The following is a 23939-nucleotide window of genomic DNA, read 5'->3' as shown; positions in this document are numbered from 1 at the left end:
TTTGATATTGTATTTTTCACAGAGATTTCAGGTCTTTCTTAAGCTGCTTTACCTGGTTGTGACCAACCCTTTTTCTTGTTGAAAACCACAGAATTTCAAACTAAAGACCCTCAGGGTTGCTGCCTGAGCCCTTTGCACCCACCCCATCCATAAATCCCTGCAGTCTGAGCGAGCTGCAGCCCCCAAAGTAATTCAGCACAGGAGGAACCCACCCTGAGTCCAGGGGAGCTCAAGAAGAAGGAAAATCTCTCTCCTGAGAACTCTGCAGGTGGCTCAGTGCTGACCTTCACACTGGAGATTTTCAGGTGTGGATGAATTCTGGATTAAGAGCTACAAATCACAAACTCTGACAACATTCAGATTCTTCTCTGTGCCAATTTGTGGGGCATTCATTGCAATTTTTTGGTTGCTGATGCTGCAGCTGTTTTTGTTCAGTTCCAAGGGACATAAAAGTCCCAGACTGTTGGTTCCTTTGTCCTGTTGAATTATCTTAGGCACCAACTCAGGTTTTCATTGCTAATCCTTGCCACTGTAAATTCAGAACTATTTAATCACTAATGCCCAATATTCAGTTAAAAATCTGCTGTTCCCGGAGGATTTCTGATCAATTTGTTTGCTGGAATATTCCTGGTGGCTGTTAAGTGGCAGAAAGTCAGAGACTCTTTCTGCATGGGAATAAAAAGTAGAAAATTCTTCTCATGAGCAGCATGGGAACTACAGGATGCTTCCAGAGGATTTTTAGAAGTTTCTTTTTGATAATTTCAGAAGGAAGTGGAGTGGGCTTGCTAATCTTGAAGTGACCAGCATTAGTAACTGCTGTTTAATCTGTGGGGATGGAAAACATCACCACTTAATAGGGTCCCCAAAATAAAATGACAGAATCCTTCAGGTTGGAAAAGACCTTCAAGATCACTGAGCCCAACTTTTGTAGTATTTATTGGCTGTGTGCCTTTTCTTAAATCAACTTCATCATCATCAACTTAAATCATTTCCTCCTGCTCAGGCTCATTTTAATTATTTTTTTTACCAATATGCTCAAAATCAAGCTCTTCTGCAGATTTGTCTGCAACTCTTACTGCTTTCTGACAATCCCTAAACTTCTACCACAAATCCACAGCTCCCAGCTTCCCCTTTTTCTGTGTGTTTGGAGGCATTTTTCTCCTCTATTTCTGCACAGCTGGGAGCTCTGCCCCGAGCCTGCCCACGGGGTTTGAGGTGCTGCAGGTTTGTGACCTGGTGCTTCTCACCCTCTTCCATTCCATCCCTCTGCTTAACTCCTGTTCCAGCTCTGTAAAACCAGGGGGTTTTGCCCACCAAACCCCTGTGTGGAGCTGAAATCTCAGGTGCTGTAATTCAGCACAGCCCAGGAGGTTTTTTGGAGCTCCAGAGGAGAATTGGGGCAGGGAAGGACACCCAGGCCAGGGGAGGCTCCTGTTCCTGCTCCAGCTGCAGATCCACAAACTGGGCCTTGGCACTGGCCTCAAAGCTGATTTCCTGCTGGTGTTTCACAGCCTCCAAACCCAGCTTATGGCAGCAATAAAAACCAACCAGAGCCTTTTAACTCTGACCCAATAAAGCTGTGCTCGTGCCTGAGTCCCAGATGGGGAGCGACACCAGCCCAGCACAGCACCTGGAGCAGGAGCAGGAGCTGGGGCATGGGAAGGACAAGTTGTGCTCTCCCTGATGCCTGCAGAGGCTGCCTGGAGCAGAGGCTGGGCAGAGTTACAGCAATAAAGAGGTTTTTATGAAAAGCCCTTCACAGGACACACCTTGGGCAGTGCCAGAGCCCGGCCCTGGCTCCACCCCAGATGGACTCCTGGCCACGAGTTCTCCCACTTTGATAAGTTTGGCTCCATTTCCATGCTGGGGTTCAGTGTCCAAGCCCAGCTCCAAGGGATGCAGTCCCACCCTCCCAGGTTGCTCTCCTCCATTCCCTGCTGTTTGCACTCTTTGGGCTGAAGCTGCAGCGGTGTCCTTGGCTCTGGGGCTGGACAAGGATTGTTCTGTGGGACTGAGCTGGGAGGAGACCTTGCTGACACTTTCTAGGGAGTTCAGAGTTATTCACCAAGGCAGAGTCTGGGAAATAGGAAAGCTCCAAGTGGAGGCATCATCTCCTGCAGAGGCTGGGAGTGAGCAGCAGCAGCAGCCCCGTGGCAGAGCTGAGGGCTGCCCACATTTACCTGCACTCCCAGTCTGCATGGACAGGAAACAGAGCAGGTGTTTGACACAGAAAGCACAGCTGGAGCCTTTCTGGGGAAGCAGTTCCCACCCCCCTGGTGCTGGTGTGAGGAGGAGAAAAGCTGGAAAGAGATTTTAGGAGAGAAAATGAAGGTTGTGAGGAAGTTTGGTGATTTGTGAGCAAAGAGGGAGCACGGCAGCCCTGCAGGGATCAGAGTCGGGTGGTGAGAAGGGATCCACCCCTCCCTCTTGCCCTCAGCTCCTCACTGACATCTCTTACTGTGGTTTTGGACTTCTGAGAGAGCCAGGCTGTCCCGTGGGATGTCTCTGGGCTGAGGTCTGAGTGCAGCTGAAGGCTGGGTGTGGACAGCAGAGCTGACAGTAATTGCTGAGGTGAGAGCAGCGAGCTGGCAGAGCTCATCATGCCCCTGTCACAGGCAATAACCCGCAGGTTTTCCTGCTGCTCCCTCTCCCCTCACACAAACACAGCCTGGCAGAGGCAGGAGCTGCTGCAGATGTCTCTGCTTTGGAACAAAGTCACCCCTGAGCAGTTTACTGCTGTCAATATTTGATCCAGGAGGGGACAAATGCCCTTCCCTGGCCGTGCCCTTCCCTGGGGAGCAGCCCTTGGGCTCTGCTGCCTGCTGGGGCTATTCTGGTACTCAAGGATGAAATTTAAACTTTGCCATTGACAGAGTAATCTGAGGTGAGGCTGAGGAGGCTCGGGGGGCACGGCTGGGGGCTGTGCAGGCCAGGCTGGCACCCAGAAATGCTGCCTGCACACGAGGTGTGGCTGCCACTGTCACCCCAGTGCCACCTGTGACTGGCATCCCTTGGGAGCCCCTACCTCAGCCAGGTGTGGGTGGGCAAGCCAGAGACTTTCCTTAAAGAGCTTCTGAAAAATACAAAGACATTTCTTCTGTGCTCTGCATGTCAAGCTGGAGTCCATCTCATTTTTGGGGATGTGGCACATCTCTCTGGTGATTTCTGTGTTTGAGCAAAGGGCTCCATTCTGCCCTGCTGGAGGGAGGCTGGGTTCAATTCTTGGAAAAGACCTTCAAGATCACTGAGCCCAACTTTTGAAGTATTTATTGGCTGTGTGCCTTTTCTTAAATCAACTTCATCATCATCAACTTAAATCTTTTCTTCCTGCTCAGGCTCATTTTAATTATTTTTTTTACCAATATGCTCAAAATCAAGCTCTTCTGCAGATTTGTTTGCAACTCTTACTGCTTTCTGACAATCCCTAAACTTCTACCACAAATCCACAGCTCCCAGCTTCCCCTTTTTCTGTGTGTTTGGAAGCATTTTTCTCCTCTATTTCTGCACAGCTGGGAGCTCTGCCCCGAGCCTGCCCGCGGGGTTTGAGGTGCTGCAGGTTTGTGACCTGGTGCTTCTCACCCTCTTCCATTCCATCCCTCTGCTTAACTCCTGTTCCAGCTCTGTAAAACCAGGGGGGTTTGCCCACCAAACCCCTGGGTGGAGCTGAAATCTCAGGTGCTGTAATTCAGCACAGCCCAGGGGATTTTTTGGAGCCCTGCTGGAGTCAGGCTGGGTTCAATCTGCCCAGCAATCTGTCTCTCCTTATCCCCTTCCTGGGGAGGGAAGAGACACCAGAGCCAGGAAGGCAAGAGGTGCTGTGGGAGGGGGCAGTGATCCCCCCTTTGGCAGAAATGGGGGGGAAATAAATCCATTTTTATCTGGGAAAGGTGAATCACTTTGATATTTCCTGTTCAAGCGTTGTCATGAGCAGGATATTCTCTTACAGCACTTGAAGGGTTTTGGACTTCTCTGCAGTGATGAGCAAGAAATTGTCTTTGGATGGAGGTGACTCTCACTGCAAAAATAGCATTTAGTGTGGGCTGGGGAGATCTGGTCCAGTTCACCTCTGCTAACAACTTCTTTTTCTCTGGTAATGATGGAGCTATGAGGAAAATCACCACCCCAAAAGTGAACTGTGTAGGGAATCAAGCAACAGCTCTGTTTTTATTCAATCCCAGTTCAGTTCAGCAGCTGCTCACCACAGAAAGTGAGGAGCCTCTTGAAATCCTGGATTTAATGGTAAATGCAGTCTTTATTTATGTTAGGGTGGCTCTGCTGGCCTCAGTCAGGAATCCCACTCTGGATGGGAGCTAAATCACTCCCTGCACTTCCAAGAACTCCTGTGTGAGCTCTGGGGGACAGCAATGTCCAGGGGGAGGCTGAGGAGTCCCTAAACATCTTCTGCTCTGTGTTACCCCATAAAAAAACTGTGTCTGCCAGAAAACTGCCCTGGAATCAACCATCCCTGCACACCACACTGTGCTCCAGAAAGCTGGCACAGCACTATGAAAAAGAGGATTTTTAACCTTACAGTTACAAAGAGAAGAACAAAGTCACTCAGTGACAAGTCCAGTTCTTCACTGAGAGCATGAGACGTGCAGAAAATGAATTTAATTTCGTTTTAGTATTTTTAGTTTTTTATTATTTAGTGTTGGGGGTTTTTTAGTTATTTTAGTTTGAGTTTTGTTTTAGTTTAGTTTATTTTTACATCCCCCTCCCTGCTCTGTGGTGCAGCAGAGTGTGTCACAAATGGGTGATTTTGATCACTCAGAGTTCTGTCCAAAGGCTTTGGCAGAAGAGTTTTGGCAGGATGTGGTGAAAGTGTGAATTAAGAACGTTCAATGGCAAGGCTCACTCTGCTCCTTACTGCAGGGGGAGAACACAAAGGAACAGAGAGTTAAAATTGATGTAGGATGAGTTACAAATGATTTCCACAGGGACCCAAAAGGGTCAGGGAGACTCCCCCAGGGCGTTGTGAGGCTCAGAGGAACCCTTGGCTCTCTGAACTCCTGATGGAGTTTGGGTGCAGCTGGGTCCAGCCTGAGTCTCCTGAGCACAGGTTTGTGTCTGATGGAGCTGGCTGCATGGATTCAATCAGAATTGATTCAGGCACTGAGGTCTGTGATGGACACAGGGTCTCAGCCTTGCCCAGGGAGGAATCTCTCAGTCTCAGGTAAGGAATTTTTTTTGTATTTATGGAAAAAAGTGTTTGGCTGGAAGTCAAACTGCACTCAGTGGGAAAGGTGGGAAAGGTGTGTGAGACTCCTCACTTGCTTTGTTCCTTGGTAAATGAATCTTGGAAAAGCTGCCAGCTGCTCTTCATGTGCTCCTTGTGACACCAGTGCTCTGGGATGTGCTCCATGTCCCTGCTGCCCTGTGAGGAATTCCTGGAGGAATTCCTGCCCCTGCAGCCTGTCCCTGTTGCTGCTTGGGTTCAGGTTTTCCTGGAGGGATTCCTGCCCCTGCAGCCTGTCCCTGTTGCTGCTTTGGTTTAAGTTTTCCTGGAGGAATTCCTGCCCCTGCAGCCTGTCCCTGCTGCTGCTTTGGTTCAGGTTTTCCTGGAGGGATTCCTGCCCCTGCAGCCTGTCCCTGTTGCTGCATTGGTTCAGGTTTTCCTGGAGGAATTCCTGCCCCTGCAGCCTGTCCCTGTTGCTGCTTGGGTTCAGGTTTTCCTGGAGGGATTCCTGCCCCTGCAGCCTGTCCCTGTTGCTGCATTGGTTCAGGTTTTCCTGGAGGAATTCCTGCCCCTGCAGCCTGTCCCTGTTGCTGCTTTGGTTCAGGGCTCAACCCCATCCTGCCAGAGCAGCAGGCCCAGTGTGGGTCTGTCTGCAGGGAAATGGCTTTTGCAGAGTGCTCAGCCCACCTGGGACCGTGGTGTGGCACGGACATATTTGATGAAAAATCCTTTTGCCAGGATCTTTCCTCCTGTGAAACTGGGAAGTTTCAGCTTCCCCATGTTTTGCTGCTTTGGAATTTGATTTGGAGAGTGGTTTACCCAGCATGTGAATTGGTTTTACTTGGTGACCAGTGACAGCCACCTGTGTCGAGGCTGTGAGCAGCCACAAGATTTTATTATCATTCCTTTCTATTCCTTGCTACCCTTCTGATGAACTCCTTTCTTCTATTATTTAGTGAAGTTTTAATATACCATTTTCTGTTAGTAAAATATATATCATAAAATAATAAATCTGCCTTGTGAAGCATGGAGTCAAGATTCTCATCTGTCCCCTCGTCCTGGGACCCCTGGAACAGCAGCACAGTGGTGGAGCAGCTTCCCAGCCCAGCCCAGCCCTGCAGGAAAGGGGGGTGGCAGCTCTGCATGACTCAGCTCTGCTGTCACCACTGGCAGTGACAGAGAGGGGCTGGGTGGGATGGAGAGTGGCAGTGTCTCAGAGCTGCTGCTGGCAGGGGACATGGTGGGGCCATTGCTGCCACCTGGGGGGACATTTCCCCCTCCCCTGGGCAGAGCAGGTGAGTCTGTGGGGCCCTGTGGTCACCTGGTGGCACCAGCCAACCCCTGTGGCTGTGACAGGTGAAATCTTTGTTAATGCCTTAAACCCAGGGGATGGATCCATCCCTTTATCCATGGATGGGGTTTATCCTTTTATCCTTTTATCCATTTACTGGGTTTTCCCACTTCCCTGAGGAGAGGAGGAGGAGGAGGGGCAGAGGCAGGCCAAGGGGACAGTGGTGTGCCAGGTGAGGGACTGAGCTGAGCTCAGCCTGGCAGCTGAGCACCCCTGGAGCACCCCTGGAGCACCCCTGCATTCCCCAATGCCACCAGTGCAGCCTTCTCATGCTGGCTCCTGGAGTGCCTTTGTTTTTTGGGGGGGTTTGTCTGTTTGTGAAGACTTTTTATTCCATTTTAGGAATTTTGTTGGGGGCTAGTTTGGGTTTTTTTTTTTCACTCTTATATAGAAAGTCTCAGTTATTGTAGAAGGCTCCATGATAGCAAGATGGTACAGATATTGTGTAACACCAGTGCACACTAAAATTGCAATTTCCCCAGAAGAACAAAGGAAGGAAGATGCCCTTAACTGGAATTTTGACATGCAAAACCACGGAAAAGTTTTTAATCCATTTTGCAGGAGAAATCAGAATTAATTTTATGCTGCTATCTAACGAGTGAAACCATACCAGGTATTTTGTCCTGGGGAAGAGCTCCAGAGCAGGAGCACAGGACAGTGGATTTTTGGCTTTTTCCTCCAAAGGCAGGTTGGAGGTCAGGCCTTAGGGACACAGAGGTGAATCCCTGGACCTCTCCCCCTTTTCTTTGCAGAACACAGCAGCAGTTTTGGAATCAGCAGAGTGCCCACAGAACCACCAGCTGCAAACAGGGGCCAGCCCAACTCTGCCTTTCTTTTTGATAAAAATCTCCTTTGGACTGCAGCAAATTTCCCTTGCAGAATGCTGTCTAATACCCACACCCTGAATCCCACCCATCCTGAGCCAGGTCTGCAGAGTGGGGGGCTCATTTGCATTGCAGAGCTGCCATCAGTGTCTGGGAAGGCTGAGGCACTTCTCTTCTGATTCTCCTTTGAAGCCAAGGAACCACAGTGGCATCATTTGCATCTGGGCTGGCCCTGACATGCTGTGGTGGTGCCTTTATCCCTGGCTCCCTGGAGACAGCACAAGGGGTAATCAACAGCCTCAAGAGCTCCAAACTGAGCCTATTTTTTCCACTGGATTAGCAGCAGCAAATGCACAAGCCCATTATTAAGATGGTGCATTCATTTCTTTGGAGTCAGGATGGAATTTTGATAGAGTTAAAAACCCCATTAATATTTACATCACTTAGTGGTGCTGGAAGTAAGTACATTTATTTTAACTCAAGCTGCAGAGCATTTAGCTCTTTGTAATTACAGCACTGCTATTAAGTATTCATAAGGCTGCACAATAGAGTGTCACAGGAAACCTGGTTTAATTTAGTGGTAAGTCAATGTTTTAGGTTTGTGTAAAAACAGAAACTAATTTACCAAGCCTTCTTGCTTGTGTTTTCCCACCTGGGCTTTGCAAACTTTCTCCAGCTTGCCTCTATTCGAGTTACTTTTTGTACCTTTGGAAGCTGGGGAGGTGCTGGGGAAGTCTTGCAGGTGTGCAGGTGATTTGGCATGGGCAGAGGCAGGCTGGGGGGAGAGCTGGGGAGCTGCCTGATGGAAAAAGAGCTGGAAGTGCTGGCCTGGGGCAGCTGGACATGGGCTGGGGGTGCCCAGGGGGCCAAAACACCGAGGGCACCTGGCCTGGGTCCCACAGTGGGTGTCTCCAAGGGGGAAATCTGCATTTTTGGGAGACCCTGGAGCCAACCCTGTATTCCTCTCTCCCCTGCAGGATGAGGTCTCTCCTATGGACATTGAACTCCCAGCTACCTGTGCCTGCTGCCTGTGATGGAAGAGCTGGATGTGAATGTGAGGTAGGAGCAGGGACTCAGCTGCTGCAGCCCCTGGGCTGGGCAGGGACCCTGGAATGCATCTGCAGGGCTGCAGGGAGCATTTCCTCCCTGCCTGCAGACAGAACTCTCTGCTGGTGCAGCAGGGCCTGCTCTGGGGCTCCCTGGAGCTCCTCTGAGGACGTGACATCACCCTGGTGTTTGGGGAAGTGTCAAACGTGGCCTAGACTAGTCAAGGATTTCTTTTCAGTGGAAAATGTTATGAATTTTGAAAAGGTTGCAGTGTGATGTTGGAGAGACATTCCTGGAAATTTTTGACAGTTCAGTTTGGAACTTGCATTCCTCACAGCTCGAGGGAGGTGGCAGACCTCATTTTCTCTAATTCCAGAGCAGAAAAATAAATGACCCACGAGTATTTCCTATTTATATTTTATTGGATTTTTTAATCTCACGTGGCTCAGAGATTGTTATTGGGTACATTTATCACAGGCAGTAGGTTAATGAGATCCTGTCAGGGGGGTTGAAATGAAACCCTCAGTTTGGTTACAGCAATCCAGAGAGGCCAAGCTCTGCCTGGTTTGGGCTCTGACCAGAGTAAGTCACAACTGTGCCATGGCTGGGACTGAGAAAACCTCCCCAGACCTTGGGTAAGGCTCCATCACCTCCCTGCAGAGCTCTCCCAGCTGCCAGGAGTGAAGCAGAGCTTCTGATGCTCTGACAGCCCCTCCTTCTGTCACGGGAGCCAAATCTCATTCTCTTGTGGGTTTGGAGCACAGGTGACCCTTGTCTGCCCCAGATCTGCATGGCACTTTTGCCCTGCATTTTTCTGCCTTTTTTTCCTGCCCTTTTCCCTCTGCTCCTTCTCCTCCCTTCACCCTCACCCACCTTTTTTTTTCCACCCCCTTTTTCCCAACTTTTTTTCTGCCATTTTTCCCCCACCTGGTTTTTCCCTGCCTGATTTTTCCTTCCTTTTTCCCCACCTTTTTTTCTTTAGTCTGCTTTTTTCCCTGCCTTTTCCCCTTCCTTTTCCCCATCCTTTCCCCCCCTGCCTTTTTGGTTTTCTTTCCCACCCTTTTTTCCCCCCTCACCTTTCTTCCCATTTCTTTCCTCTTTACCCATTGCAACAATTTGGGAAATGGCATTTAACTGAGAATCTGAGCTTTGCTCAAAGCTGGCACCTGATTTTCCTGGGCTGGCTGAAGCTTTCCTTGGAAAATCTCCTCAATGCTGACATTAAGGTGTGTGCTAATGTCTTTACAAACAATTCCAGGGGTGTTAATTCATGGCACAAAGCCTGTTGCAGAACCTGTGGGGAAAGGAAGAGAGGCAGCCAGGAGTTTGGGATGAAAGGAATTTGGAGGCTCCCCAGTGGAATATCTCCTTTTATTCTGATCAAGCTGCAGGGCTCCTCTGTCTCCTTTATGGATGCTGCCTTTTCCCACACGAGGGGAATGTTGATCCCACAGTTGTGTTCCAGGCAGATTTTGGGATATTGTCCTGAGTGCCTCACACTCAGTAAAGGGTTCTTCCTTCCTCAGGTTGTCACAGCCTGGATAAACAGGTGGGAAAAAAAAATCACCAGCACCTTTAATGCTGGTAAACAGCTTCTACAAAACCATTTAATTCCAGCTGCTGGTGAAGGCAGACTCCCTTTGCAAAAACAAGGGATTATTCCAGTTTGCCACAGCAGTAATTGCTTTTTATTTTTAAGCTGAGCCCCCAAACCCGCTGAATTTTAGATTGATGTTAATTGCTTCCAAACTTGGCTTTATCAGCTTTAGTTTTCTCACTTTGCTGCTGAAGGTGTTTTTGTGGCTTGAAAAGTGCAGAGCCCTCCAGCAGTTCTGTGTGCAGCTCATTAATCTTCTCCTGACTTTGAGGAATGAGCAGCAAGGTGAGGGAACAAGGAATCACATTGCTGGGGTTGGCTGAGTTTGTTTGGAAGCCAAGGCAAAATCCCATTTTTTTAACCCAAAGCCCTGGTACAGAGCACGGGGAGCACTGGTGCTGCCAGCTGAGCTCCATCCACGCCCTTGGCAGGGAGCTGTGGGTCTGGGGAGCCCCAAATCCTGGAGTTTGCTGTGCTGGCTCCTTCTCCCTGTGGAGCTCTGCTGGGATGGGTTTGGCTCCTGTGCTGTGCACGGGCAGGAGGAGGCAGGGAAGGTCCTCAATCCCCTCTGCCCATCCAAACCTGGGAGGAACAGGAGAAGGAGCTGTGGAGGGAGACACAGGGACCCAAAGTCCCATTCCTGGAGCTCCAGGAGGAGCTGGGGGTGCCTCACCCCCCTGCTCAGCACAGTGCCAGCCACTCCTGAGGGGGACAAGAGCTGGGCTGAGTGGTTGCAACCAAAGAGGCACCAAAATGGCCCAAAGTGTGGGAATGGAAGGAGCTGAGGGAAGTGTTTGAGTGCTCAGAGTGCCCTGGCAGTGGGGATTCATGGAAAGCAAACAGCTGAGGGTGCAGTAAAGTGTTTATTCCTGTGTACACAAGCTCCTTTCAAAACCTCTCCAGCTCCTACACCTGGGGTCATTAAATCCTCGTTTATCTCCAGTCCTTTGATCACACGTGTGTTTAGGTGAGAAACAGCAGGCTATAAAATGTCATTTAACAGGCCACAATCAGCCTGGAGCTCCCTTCCTCCTTCCCTTTCCAAGGGCAGATCAACTGGAATCCTTCTGTGGGACCAGCAGCACCCAGCCAGGGAGGGATTTGCTCTTGCATTTCTGCAGAGTAAATGAACTGATGGGGAAGATTTTCTGCCAAGCCCTGTCTCCTCCACCTGGTCCCCCAGGCTGGGGAAGGGTCTGGAGCACCTGGAGGGGCTGAGGGAGCTGGGAAGGGGCTGGAGAATCCCTGAGGGAGCTGGGAAGGGGCTCATCCTGGAGCACAGGAGGCTCAGGGGGGCTCTTGTGGCTCTGCACAACTCCTGACAGGAGGGGACAGCTGGGGGGGTCGGGCTGGGAACAGGGACAGGAGGAGAGGGAATGGCCTCAGGCTGGGCCAGGGCAGGCTCAGGGTGGGCACAGCAGGAATTTCCCCATGGAAAGGGTGCTCAGCACTGGAACTGCCCAGGGAGGGTTGGAGAGCCCATCCCTGGAGTGCCCAAGGAAGGGCTGGAGGTGGCACTCGGTGCTCTGGGCTGGGGACAAGGTGGGGATCAGGCACAGCTGGGACTCAGTGCTGTGGGAGGGCTTTTCCCACCTCAGTGATTCCATGAAATGCTGTAAGCAGCCAGCTGAAAGAGGCTGTGGGGTTTGCCAGGTTTATCCTCTCTGTGCCTGGAGGTGCTGGGGTGGTTGGGCACAGCAGGGACACTTGGGGAGCACTCAGACACCCGGGGCATTCCTGAACCTGCAGCCACAGAGCATCCCCCACCTGCCCACAGCACCAGGGCAAGGCAGGAGGGCACAGGGAGCAAGGAATGATAAATTGACTCAGTTTTGCATTTGGTGCTCCCAGCCAAGCATTTCCAGTAGCCAAAAAAGCCTTGGGGGAAAAGTTCTCCTTGCTAAATGCTCCCTCCAGCCCAGGCCCTGCTCCACGGGGGAGTCACAGCCTGGGTATTTTTCACATTGTTCAACTCTTTTCTCAGTTTCTAGGGAAACACTTTCGAGCACTGTATTTATGGGAACATCTTTCCAAACACCTCCGCCAACACTTAATTAATGGAGTTTTTAAGCCTGGCTCCAGCTCCTGCAAATTACTGGTGTGCTCTGGTGGCAGCTGTGCAAGGGAGACCCACAGGCTCTGGAAATAGAGCTGGGGTGCAGAGGGGCAGCTCCTGTTGGTGTTTGTGCCCAGCCCCACGGGGAGCTCAGGCCACCCCACGCCTCTGAGGCTTCCTCTGCTTTTATCAGAGCAGCCTGTGCACGTGGAAATTCCCTGCACTAGGAGCTGGCCCACTAACATGAACTTTTTCATGTCTGGCATCACGTTTTTAGCATCAGTGTCTGTGCACAGAGGGGCAGCGATGGAGATCTGGAAAAGGCCCTGGAAGGATGTGAGAACCATCCTAAAAACTGGGATATCCCAGGGCAGCCTGGGCTCCAGGGCTTGAAATGGGCTGGAGCTCATTGCCAGCCTCTGCCCAGGGCAGCTGCAGTGCCAGGGGATTTCCACAACACCTCCCTCGATTTCCAGGGCTGAGCCTCAGCACTAGGCTGGCAAAATTCCACTTGTCCCCAGGTTTGCCTTGCCCTCTCTGCCAGGAGTGGCTGGTCCAGCAGTCAGGGCCCTCTGCAGATGAGCTCCTCCCTGCTGGGAGCTCCTGCCCTGCTCAGCCCCAATTAAACACAATTAACAAACACTCCCAGAGCTTCCCAGGCTGGTCCTGCCTCCTGGGTGGCATCAGCTCCATCTGAGCTGAGCCTGCCCTGCCCATCCTCAGAGCACCTGGGCCTCCTCCCCTGTTTATTTGGAGTGAGGATTGTGATGGGGGATTGGTGGAGAGCACTCAGAACTTGCACTTAGCTGGGGATGGAGGAGGAGGTTTAGCCAAAACAAAACCAAGGAATCCAAGTGTTCTGCTCTAGAGTCAAGGGCATTCCATGTCCTTGCTTGGAGAGGACACCTGACTGGAGCCCCCACACCAGTGAGGGCATAAAAATGAGCTGGTGAGCACCAGAGGCTGGGAGGTTTCTGGCTGCCAGCACTGGAATTACCTTTAACAAACTTTGGGTTTTTTTATAGTAAAGCTCAAAATGAGCTGGGAACTGTTCCTGTGTGGCTTGGAGTCCCACAGGGGGTCGGGGAGGGTCTCAAATAAAATGTATTTTAGAAATCAATGCTTTATCCTATCTGTGCCAAGAGTTCCATTAGCAGAGGTAACTTCAAGGAACTTTTTTGTTCCTCTGGAGGTTTGAAACTGGGAAACTCTCCAGGAAATATCAGAAGTGAGACAGCCAATAGCTGTATTTGTCTTTTGCTGTCCAAGGTGTAAACAGGCAGTGGGAAAAGGGCACAGCCTGGATATTTTAATACCCAGCCTCGTGCCAGGACCCTTCCAAGGGTCTTGACTAAATGCCTCTCCTCTAACAATATTGTCCTGACTGCAGATGTTGTTTGAAAAAGCAGAGCAGGACCTTCACGGTTTCTGATTTGAGCATCTTGAAACTCCCAGGCTTTGGGCAAAGATGGGAAAAAAGGTTGGAGAAAAAGAAGTCAGAATGAGAATGAGAACTGTCAGAGGGGGTTTTGATCAAGAGGTACAAATCTCTGGGCATAGGGCAGGCCTTATTTTGGAGGATTTTTGACAATTTGAAAAGGTGTAATGAGACAGGGCATTAAATGCTTTGAGCCCAGGAGCAGCAGCACAACTCCTGAAGAGCTGTGGGCTCTGTGCACCCCAGTTCTGCTCCAGGCCATTGCAGGAGGCAATAATTCTCAAATTCTCAGTTCTGTGAGAAACCTGGGCACTCAGAGTATGTTTGGTGTGAGCCTAAACCTTTATTTTCCCACTCTGTGCTGTGGATCTGCACCCAGTCCCTCCCTGAGGTGGAGCTCGGGTGGTGCATGTGTGTCATGGGGAGGTCTCTGCAGGTAAAATGATTCTGTGCAGGAGCCAAATGGCAAACATTCTTGTGCAGAAATGCACCCTGGGCTCTGCCTCCAGCCTTTGGGGAACATGGAAGGGAAATGAATGGGAATTATTGGGAATACTGGAAATGAGGAGCTCCCCTCCAGCAGCTCTCCTGAGCTCTGGGCTGTTTGTTGTTGAGCACTCAGCCTTGGGTGTGACAGCAGAGAGGCAAAGCCACCTAGAAAAGAGGGGATAATCAATTATCCTTATGGAATGTGCACCAAAATTCAGGATTGCTGTTCTGCTTCTTTCATCCCCTCTGGAGCTGCAGTTGGTTTGGCAGAGGCCATGAGCTGGCTTTGGAGGAGCAGTTCTGATTAGGAACTGATCAAGGCATTTCTGTGTTTGATCCTTGGTTTTATTCAGCATTTACAAAGAGAAATGATGGTTACAACATCTCTGCTGTGCTCTGTGGTGTGTCTGAATCCCTGCCTAAGTCAGAGATTTGGGGTTTTTCATTGTTGTGGGGTCTTTGGCACCTCCACTGAAACACTCTGGCTCTGCACAGACCCCCAGCTCTCCCAGCAGAGCTGCTCCATCCCTCTGAGCCTCCTGGAGCCTCCTCTGGGCTCTCTGGGCAGCTCCAGGTCCTCCCTGGGCTGCACATCCCCAAGTGTGAGAACACAGTGGGAATGTTCAGCACATGGAGAGGACAGCTGGATTAAAGTCTGCAGGCTTGCAAATATATCACAGGGCAAAAAGGCTAATGCAGGAATGCAGGGTGCTGCAGAGCCCAGCTGGATGTGCCAGGGTGGGATCTGGTGGCTCTCTGGAAGTTGTTAGAGGATGCCAAACAAAGGATTTGCAGCAGCTCCATGTAAATACTGTGATCCTAATCTCCTGCAGATTTCATGAGTTAATTTTAGCTTTATTCTAGGTGACAGTCTAATGGGTTTTGAGGGCTGTACTCACATGCATCAGCCCTGCAGAGGTATCTGCTCACATGTGGGTGTAAATTATGTAACTAACCGGGGATCTGCTGCCTGCCAAGGCGCAGAGCCAGGGCTTAGGCAGAGCCCAGAGCTCCCCAGGCCTGGCTTTATTTCCTCCCTCATTCCCAGGTGCAAACTCCTGCCTCTGGCTCAGACCATGACAAACCAGCTCCTTGTCCTGGGTGAGTGCTCAGCCCCAGATCCAGTTCCCACTGGGCAAAGGCAGAAGTTCTGCTGCTGCCAGCTGGGGAGAGAGCAGGGAGCAGAGCTCAGGGGCTGGGCACTGGCAGCTCCCTGAGCCTCACCTCCAGTCCTGGGGCAGGCCACAGGGGGAAAAATCTCTCCAAAGCTTGGGAGAGCCTCCCAGGAGGGACAGGGGATGGGGAAGGGTCTGGAGAGCCCATGGGGGAGCAGCTGAGGGCACTGGGATTGTGCAGCTGGAGGAGGCTGAGGGGATGGGATGGAGAGATGGGGATGGGAGAGAGAGATGGGGATGGGAGAGAGAGATGGGGATGGGAGAGAGAGATGGGGATGGGAGAGAGAGATGGGGATGGAGAGATAGGGATGGAGAGATAGGGATGGGGATGGAGAGATGGGGATGGGAGAGAGAGATGGGGATGGGAGAGAGAGATGGGGATGGAGAGATAGGGGTGGGGATGGAGAGATAGGGGTGGGGATGGAGAGATAGGGGTGGGGATGGAGAGATAGGGATGGGGATGGAGAGATGGGGATGGAGAGATGGAGAGATGGGGATGGAGAGATGGGGATGGAGAGATAAAGATAGATGGAGATGGAGAGAGATAAACAGACAGAGATAGAGATATAGAGATACAGAGATACAGAGATATAGAGATAGAGATGATGGAGACAGAGATGATAGAGATGAGGAAAGGGGACACTGTTTTAAACTAAAAAAAAAAGGATTTAGATTAGGTGTTAGGAAGAAATTCTTGACTCATTTCTAGTGGAAGGGGGCCCTGCCATGGCTGGGGAGTGAAGCTGGATGCTCTTTAAGATCCCTTCCAAGCCAAACCCTTCTGTGGTTCTGTGATTCTATGAACATACAGCAGCAGGAGCCCTGAACCCTTCTCCAGGCAGAGCACCTGATACCAGAGCACTGAAAGGAGAGGTGCAGCCAGACCCAGGCTGGCATCTGAAATGTCCCTCAGGGTCTGCAGCTCCAGTCTCTGCTCTGGGACAGGGACAGGACCCAGGGCAGGGTCAGGGGGGATTTTGGGAAAGGTTCTGCCCCCTGAGGGTGCTGGCACTGCCCAGGCTCCCCAGGGAATGGGACACTGCTCCAGGGATGCCCAGGTGGGATTCTGGGGCCGTGCAGGGCCAGGGGCTGGGTGATCCTGTGGGTCCCTCCCAGCTCAGGATATTCCTGATTCAGTCCCGGAGGCTGAGGTGGGAGCAGGGCTGGAGGTCCCGGGGTCTCCCCAGATCCCCCCGTGTGTGGCAGCCCCAGCAGGTCCCTGTCCCCAAACTGGGGAGAGCTCCCAGCACGGACTGACTGCTCCAGCCCACACACAGCAATTTCTGAAACATTCAAACAGCCTGTCTTCTCTGCTTCGTCCTGACAATTGGTTTTAATCATTATCAGCTGCTTAAAACACTTCACTCTCTGGAGCACTGCAGCTTTCAGCCTCCGGAGATTCACGGGCCAGGGCTGGTGATGGTATCAGGAGTTTTGTTTCAAACCAGCACAAAAGGAGAAAACCTCATCCCTTCCCTCCCACCCCACCGCCACAATTTATTTGATTTTTTTTTTTTTCAAAAAACCACTCAAATAAGCAAATCATATGACCGAGTTATTTTGATACGTGGAGTGCTGTTTATTCCTGGCTTGTCAATACTTTAATTAATTTCAGTCTGTTTCTAAAACAGAAGTGAAGGACATAATTGACTGGGATCTGTTGGGAGCTGTCCTGCCATCTGCACGGGCTGAAGTGAAGCAGTGCAGCATTTAAAGGCATTAAAGGAAATTAAATGCTTCTGGATTAATGCTGACTCCTGATTAATATTTCAGAAAAGGATGTGGTGGCAGCTGGAAAGGCAGAGATCAAATCATCACTTCTCCATTGTCATGTTCCTGTACTGAGCCACATTATCAGCTTTACTGATAAACAGCTTATCTTGATTTGTAGGTGCAGACCTGATGGGTTTTTTATGCCTAGGAATAATCAGGGAAGCAGGAAAGAGGAGAGGCCAATGACAGCTTCTTTGTGGTTATGAAACATTACCGAGGGAAAAGCCCTGGCTGGAAATGATCAGCCCAGCCCTCTATTCCCCACACCCAGGGAATGTTAAATCAGGAGAGCTCTTTCTGAGGGTTTGAATCTCAGGGTTTCCCCTCTGCGTGCAGTGGGATCCAGGGAAGGTGCCTGCTCTGCCCCCATGACTGCTCTGTGCTCTTTAACTGCTGCAGAAAATATGCAAAAGCACTTGAGCTCGTTTGGAAAAGTTGGGGTGTTTACAGGAAAGTGAAAATTGAGCTTGAAAGAGTAATTACCCTTCTTTTTACTTTCACATTAATGACTATGCAGAAGAGCTTTTTCAATATGTCCATATGTGGGTTTTAAGCATTCATTCCCCATCAGTATTTCACCTTTTTCCTTAAGTGATTTCTGTATTCCTGCTAACCAGCAATCATTTTGCCTGAATCTCATTTCCTCATAATAGCAAACCCATCAATCTCTGCTTTATTAAAGAGGGGAGCAGGCTTGGGAGCCAGAGCACTCGGATCTGATAAAAGATGTTATGCAAACCATTGATTTCAATTTGCAGCAATATCCACTTCTTCCATTATTAACAACTTGGAATTACTCAGACTGAATAATTAACATGTGTTCCTGATGATGGATCATGGCAGAGGCAGAAGGAGCCCAGATGAAATCCCTCCTGCCCCCCAGTGAGGGATCTGCCTGGTGATGTTCCCCAGGGGAGCAGTGGGAAATGGCACGAGGGAAACACTCCCAAAACTGATTTCAGAGCTGAAGTTCCTCTCCCAGGTGTGCCAGGGGCAGTTCCTGCCCTGCTGGGCTCTGCTCTGAGCCTGGTGGTGACCCCTTCTGCCCAGGGATGCCACCAGGATGCCACCACCCTCAGCACAGGGTGGGAAATGTGGATTTAAAACTCACCAAGGTGAAAAAACCCCAGGCAGTGTCTGAAGAGAAGTGGCTCAGGGCTGTGCTCCTCTGGGTTTCCAGAGCTTGTTTGGGTGAGTAAAACTCAACATTTCTGTGTGCCAGAAGGTTCTAATCTCTTTCAGCTTTTCTCCAAATCAGGAGAGTGAGATAAAGTGTGAAAAGGCCGGGATGTTGTTTAGTAAATGAAAAGTGACCCCAGGGCCAGTCAAGGTAAAACAGAATAACAGTTCCATTTCTCAGTGCCCTGAGCAATCTCCCAGCGTTAATCCTGGGGGTCCAGCACCACTCTGTAGGCTGAGAAGGAATTTCCCTGCTGAATTAGTGTCAAGTGTTGCTTTTAATGCCAGTTTATCTCCAGCCACACTTGATAACAGGAAAAATCCCTTCCCCACCTGAGGAAGTAAAGTCACACAAGCAGGTGAAGGTTCAGGATGCAGTTTATTCAGGATATATCATTAGAAATAGCTTTAGGAGAAAAACAACTCAACATTTTGTAATAAAATCAGGTTTATGAGGAATTTATTACATGCTGGGTGTTTCCTTCTCTTTTGCAAGCTCTGAAAAAAAAAAAAAAAGAAAACCCAAAAGCTTTCTTTGATACAGCAAATTATTTGTAGAAATGCAGATTTAAAATGTGGCTGACATTGGTGGTGGGGGGGAGTTTGTGCAATTCTTCCTTTTTCTTTTCTTCCTCTTTGTTAACTGAAAGGAATTATTGATCTCAGAGAAGGGGAAAATTAGGCACTTGGAAAACAAAATTATTTCCTTTCCCTAACTCTGGAAAGGTTAGTAAGTAAAAAAAAGTTAAAAAAAAAAAAAAAGCCAGACTGTTTTGTGTTTTGTAGCACAGAGTGAAGAGAGAAAAAGGCAAAACATTATGTAGATTTCAAAACTGAAGATGTAAAATGCTTGTCTTGAGGAAAGTTTGAACCCATTAGTCCTTGTCACATCACAGCAGGAGCTGTGGTGACAGAGAGTGATGGGTTCAGAATGGAAAAGGGGAAATTGAGGTTACAGGGAAGAAAGAAACCTTCCCTGTGAGGTGAGGAGGGGCTGGGAAGGAATTCCCAGAGCAGCTGTGGCTGCCCCATCCCTGGAGTGTCCCAGGCCAGGCTGGACAGGGCTTGGAGACCCTGGGACAGCAGAAGGTGTGGGATGAGATGAGTTTTAAGGTCCCTTCCAACCCAAACCATTCTGTGGTTATATGATACTAAAACCTTGTTAAAAAAATGAAAAAAACTACAGGAAAAAACCAAACAAACAAACCCAAAATGCTTCTGCATGGAAAATCACTATTTGTGTGTAAAGAGAATGGAGCTGTGAGGAAATAACAAATAAATTGTGAGGAAATGTTATGTACATTGTGAGGAAATGACATACACAACTCCCCAAACTCAAATCTGCACTATTGCATGGCAGGTCAGGAGTCAAACAAAACTAAAGAATTCCCAGAACATGTAAAAGAACTCAAAGCAATATTTGAATATGCATAATCTTCATAAATATGCATCTGATCAGGGCAATGAAAAAGTATACAAGGGAAGTTGTTCTAACTAACTGGAGTGCCCTGGCAGCTTGTCAAGCTGTCTCCTGTCCCTTTTATCCCTTGTCAAACTTTTAAAAATGTAAAGAGTGAGCCTTGTTTCTCCCACTTCTGTCTCTGGTTCCCCCCAGCTGGAGTGAGGGCTTCGGCATCGCGGAGAAGATCCTGCTGCTCTCCTTCATCTCCGCCGTCATCCTCATGGCCATCCTGGGCAACCTGCTGGTCATGGTGGCCGTGTGCAGGGACAGGCAGCTCAGGTGAGCCCCCCTGGGACACAGCCCCTCCTGGCTGCTGCAGCACAGGCTGCTCTGGGGTTTTTTAAAGCATTCATCCAGTGAGAAAGAAGAAACCCAGCCCAGCTCCATAAACCAGTCTGGGCTGACTGACAGAGGCTCCAAGCAGGAACAGCTCTCCTGAAATACAAACCTGGTGTAGAGGCTGGGGGTGTAGGGGCCAGACCAATGACTGTGTAGCACTGGGGGTGCTTGAATTGCCTGTAAAAGCTGTTCAGGAGCAAGCAAACAGGCTGTTTGGCTGATGAACAACAGGAATCTGCCGTGGCTTGTGCTGGTGTTCACAGGATGAGGGAAGAGAGGAGAACCTTGACTCAGTTTCAGAAGGCTGATTTATTATTTTATGATATATCTGATAGTAAAACTATACTAAAAGAATAGAAGAAAAGATTTCATCAGAAGGCTTGAAAGAAAAGGACTAGAATGAAAATGATAACAAAAGCTCGTGACTCTCAGAGTCCAAGCCAGCTGGACTGTGATTAGCTATTAATTAGAAACAACCACATGAGGCCAATCAAAGATGCACCCGTTGCATTCCACAGCAGCAGATAATCATTGTCTTTCTTTTCCTGTGAGGCCTCTCAGCTTCTCAGGAGAAAAATCCTGGCGAAGGGATTTTTCAGGAAATATCACAGCTACCGTGGGTGAAGTCCCAGATGCATGAACATCGTGGTATTGAGATGGCAACCTGCTGGTCCTGGTGGCTCTGTGCCCAGACAGGCAGCTCAGGTGAGCCCACCCAGGGCTCCAGGTGAGCCAAGGGCAGGAGCAGCCCCCAGGGAGTGCCCCTGCCTTGCAGACCCTCCCTGCCCTCGGCTCCTCCTGCAGCGCTGGCACCGTTTTAATTCCCATCCTCATCTTTTTAGCATTCTCTGTAGAAAACCAGACAAATCAGTGAAAAGCACCCCTAAGCAGCAATTCCCTGGAGATACAGGTTGGCCTCTGGCCCTTTTCCATCTCAGATTTCCCAATGAGCTCATCAGGAGCACACAGACCAAGGTCTGGTTGTGGTTGAGCAGCACCAGCACAACTTAGCAAATGTTGCCCATGATTTGAGGGGGTCACAGGCACAATTCCTGTCTCAAGGCTGCTGCTAACCCTGGGAATTGTCAGCCTAGCCTTAGGAGCAGAGAGGGAGATTTAACAGCCTCTATTCATGTGCTGCGTGGGATTTTTAATGGATTTAATTCTATTTTATTGTTGTGATTTTAAAAGTACTCTTCAAGTTAAAATTACAGCTTCAGTCTAGATTATTCTCAGTGCTTTCTGGAAGGATATCCTCCATTTAAAAGTTAAAATAAAATCCCTTTCCTCCAGCCCAGAGTCTCCAGTGCAAGCTGGGAGGCTGAGCCACATGCAGAGCCTGTGAGCATCCATTTGCCTCCTCTGGGTGAGCAGAAAGATTTAGGCCAGGAAAATGATGGATATTTAGCTTTAAAAACCAGGAGCAAGCCCAGGTGACCATAAAAAGTGAGGAGTGTGTTAGAGAGGAGCTTTTAGTGTGATGGAGCAGATTAACCCCAAATTCAAGCTGGAATCTCTGTCCATGTGTGGAGGCTGCTGCACTGAACCCACCCTAACTGTGTGATCTGCCTTGCAGGAAAATCAAGACCAACTATTTCATTGTTTCCCTGGCCTTTGCTGACCTGCTGGTGTCGGTGCTGGTGATGCCCTTTGGAGCCATGGAGCTGGTTCAGGACAACTGGATCTATGGGGAGATGTTCTGCCTGGTGAGGACCTCCCTGGACGTGCTGCTGACCACAGCGTCCATCCTGCACCTCTGCTGCATCTCCCTGGACAGGTAGGAGCTGCAGAGGGGCACTGCTGCAAGGCTCGGTGAGTTCTGGGCTATCCTGAGCTGCCAGAGGGCAAAGATGGACCTGCTTGGAATGGCAGGGCAATAAATCCCTCCCAGGGGCTGATTTGGGGAGAATCCTGCTGAGGGCAGAGCAGTTTGGAATGGGATGAGATTTGTGGGGAGGGCCTGGGCTGTTCTGGGCACAGCTCTGTTGGCAGCACTGACCAGGTGTGGTTCTGTTCCTCCTTTGGAGTAAAAACACCTCAGCTGTGTCCAGCGGTGGGAGCTGAGCTGGGGCAGAGGGAGGGACACTGTGCACAGGGGTTGTTCCAGCAGAGAGGTTCCTCTGCTCCTGGGATGAGGGGAAACAGCCTCAAACTGCACCAGGGGAGCTCAGGGTGGATCAGCAGGAATTTCCCCATGGAAAGGGTGCTCAGGCCTTGGAGCTGCCCAGGGAGGGTTGGAGTGCCCATCCCTGGAGGTGTCACCTGGATGTGACACTCAGAGCTTTTGGTGACAAGGTGGGGATTGGGCACAGGTCTTCTCCAGCCTAAAACTCCTGGAAGATTCCTAAAAATTTTCCTTTCTTTCAAACTTTTCTTGCCACCAGAAAACGAAGCCCAAAGCCTCAATAATTTATGGTGAGCAGTTCTGTTTGACTGCTGTCTGCAGATTTGTGGGTAAATGGCAGAACTTCCACAAGAGTTTTTCACAAGATAAACACTCAGTAGAAAACATTTTGGCTATTCTGATAATACTTTTAGAGGTTGGGTTTTGGGGTTTGTTTTGAGTTCTGTTGGAGATTTCAATACCTTTAAAAACCCTTTTACTTAGTATTGCTAACAGGGCCAAAATAACCATAATTATTCTTGTTATTGTGGCAGCTGATATTTAAATGTGTGGCATTTCAGTACCTTGAGAGTCTGAGTGCAGCCAGACTTCAAAAAAAAAGTTGCTTAACCTCTGTGCTGATGGGCAGCAGTGCTGTGGGGTGGGAGGCAGGGCAGCAGCACAGGCAGGTTTGGATCCAGGGAGAAGCTGACATCCCACAGCCACAGCTCCTGTCCTTATCTGCAAGTTTAGATGGCTGGAACACAAATGGGAAGCTCATTATCTTCAAACCATTGACAAATTGCCACTCTGGGCCAATTACCAGGGAAGCAGATGTTGGGCACCGTGCTCTGGACACGACCTTGCTCTCTGAAATGTTGGAGTTTGATTCTCCAGGCTCTTAATTAAATAGAGAGGGTTGTGGAGAGAAGGGGAAATGGGATTTCAGCCCCAGTTCTGCAGCAGGGGATGAGGAACCTCCTGTGAGAGGGCACAGAGAGGAGGTTCCCCCTTTCTCCTGCCCTCCTGGAGACCCCCATGTCCAGAGCTCCTGCTCCTGCTCCCTGTCCCTATCTGTCCCCAAGATCCTGGGACAGCCTGGGCTCGGAGTTGATGCTCTAGGGACACCCCTCCACCTGAGCCCTTGGCATTAACCTGAATTTCTCTGACATTTTTTACTTGGTTTGGGGTTGGTTTTTCCACAGCGAGGACTGATTGAGAACAGTGTGAAGGGGCCAGACCAGATGAGGAGAGGGTGGTGGATGACCCAAAAGGGCAGAGCAGGTGGATGAATGAGAGGTCTTTGTGGAGGGAAGGATGACTCAGCCCAGCATCGATCCTCCCTGGGCTGCAGGGGCAGCACTGCTTCCTTCCCAGGACTTAATTCAATTTTTCCAGCTGTTTGCTCTTGTGTTCATTCAGAATTTATGGGAGTCTGCTGCTTCTGCTTGGTAGTTTTTCTGTGATCTATTTTCTGCCTTCTGTTTTATTTCAGGGCATGCAGGTGTGAGTTTTAAGGGTTTTTTAGGAAAACTGGGTGGTTAATCTAATCCTAAAGACTCAGTTTGAAAGTCATTCCCTTCAGCATATTCACAAAGTGTTGCTTGGAAAGACTTTTATCTGATAAAGTCTTGTATCTATTTCCACTGCTGCCTCTGGAAAAGAAGGAAACAAGCTCTGAGGCTTGAATTCTCAAAGGCATTGGAGAGAATCTGGAGAAATCACCACTAATAAACTGGTTTTACTGCTCAGACACAGGGAGAGAAGTACTGCAGACAGCCTCTGACAGTCTCAGTGGGAAAAGGGATTTTCCAAGGTAGCAAAGGTATCTCAGGGCTCACTGAATCCCAAGTTTGCTGCCACTGCCTTAAGCTTTTTCATCATCTCTTTGATATTCTAATATATTAGAGAGATTTACCCCTGAAGTAT

The 23939-nt window shown here is 49.7% G+C and overlaps 1 protein-coding gene across 2 annotated transcripts in view; it reads left to right on the top strand.

The window, feature by feature from the left end:
* The first annotated feature begins 4860 nt into the window (after window positions 1-4860).
* HTR4 (5-hydroxytryptamine receptor 4) overlaps window positions 4861-23939 on the top strand; it is a 54666-nt gene continuing 35587 nt past the window's right edge. For both annotated transcript variants that reach the window (XR_009488331.1, XM_059859765.1), the window contains exons 1-4: window positions 4861-5173; window positions 8329-8410; window positions 19721-19846; window positions 21483-21683. Coding sequence is in view for 1 of the 2 variants with exons in the window: in XM_059859765.1 (XP_059715748.1) it covers window positions 8385-8410; window positions 19721-19846; window positions 21483-21683 (353 nt within the window). In the remaining variant the exon portion in view is untranslated. The remainder of the gene's footprint in view (window positions 5174-8328; window positions 8411-19720; window positions 19847-21482; window positions 21684-23939) is intronic.

Source organism: Haemorhous mexicanus, chromosome 15 (genome assembly GCF_027477595.1).
Source record: "Haemorhous mexicanus isolate bHaeMex1 chromosome 15, bHaeMex1.pri, whole genome shotgun sequence".
In the NCBI taxonomy this organism is placed as follows: Eukaryota; Metazoa; Chordata; class Aves; order Passeriformes; family Fringillidae; genus Haemorhous; species Haemorhous mexicanus.
Note: the sequence above shows the minus strand (reverse complement) of the source record. Positions and strands in the feature narration are given on the sequence as shown.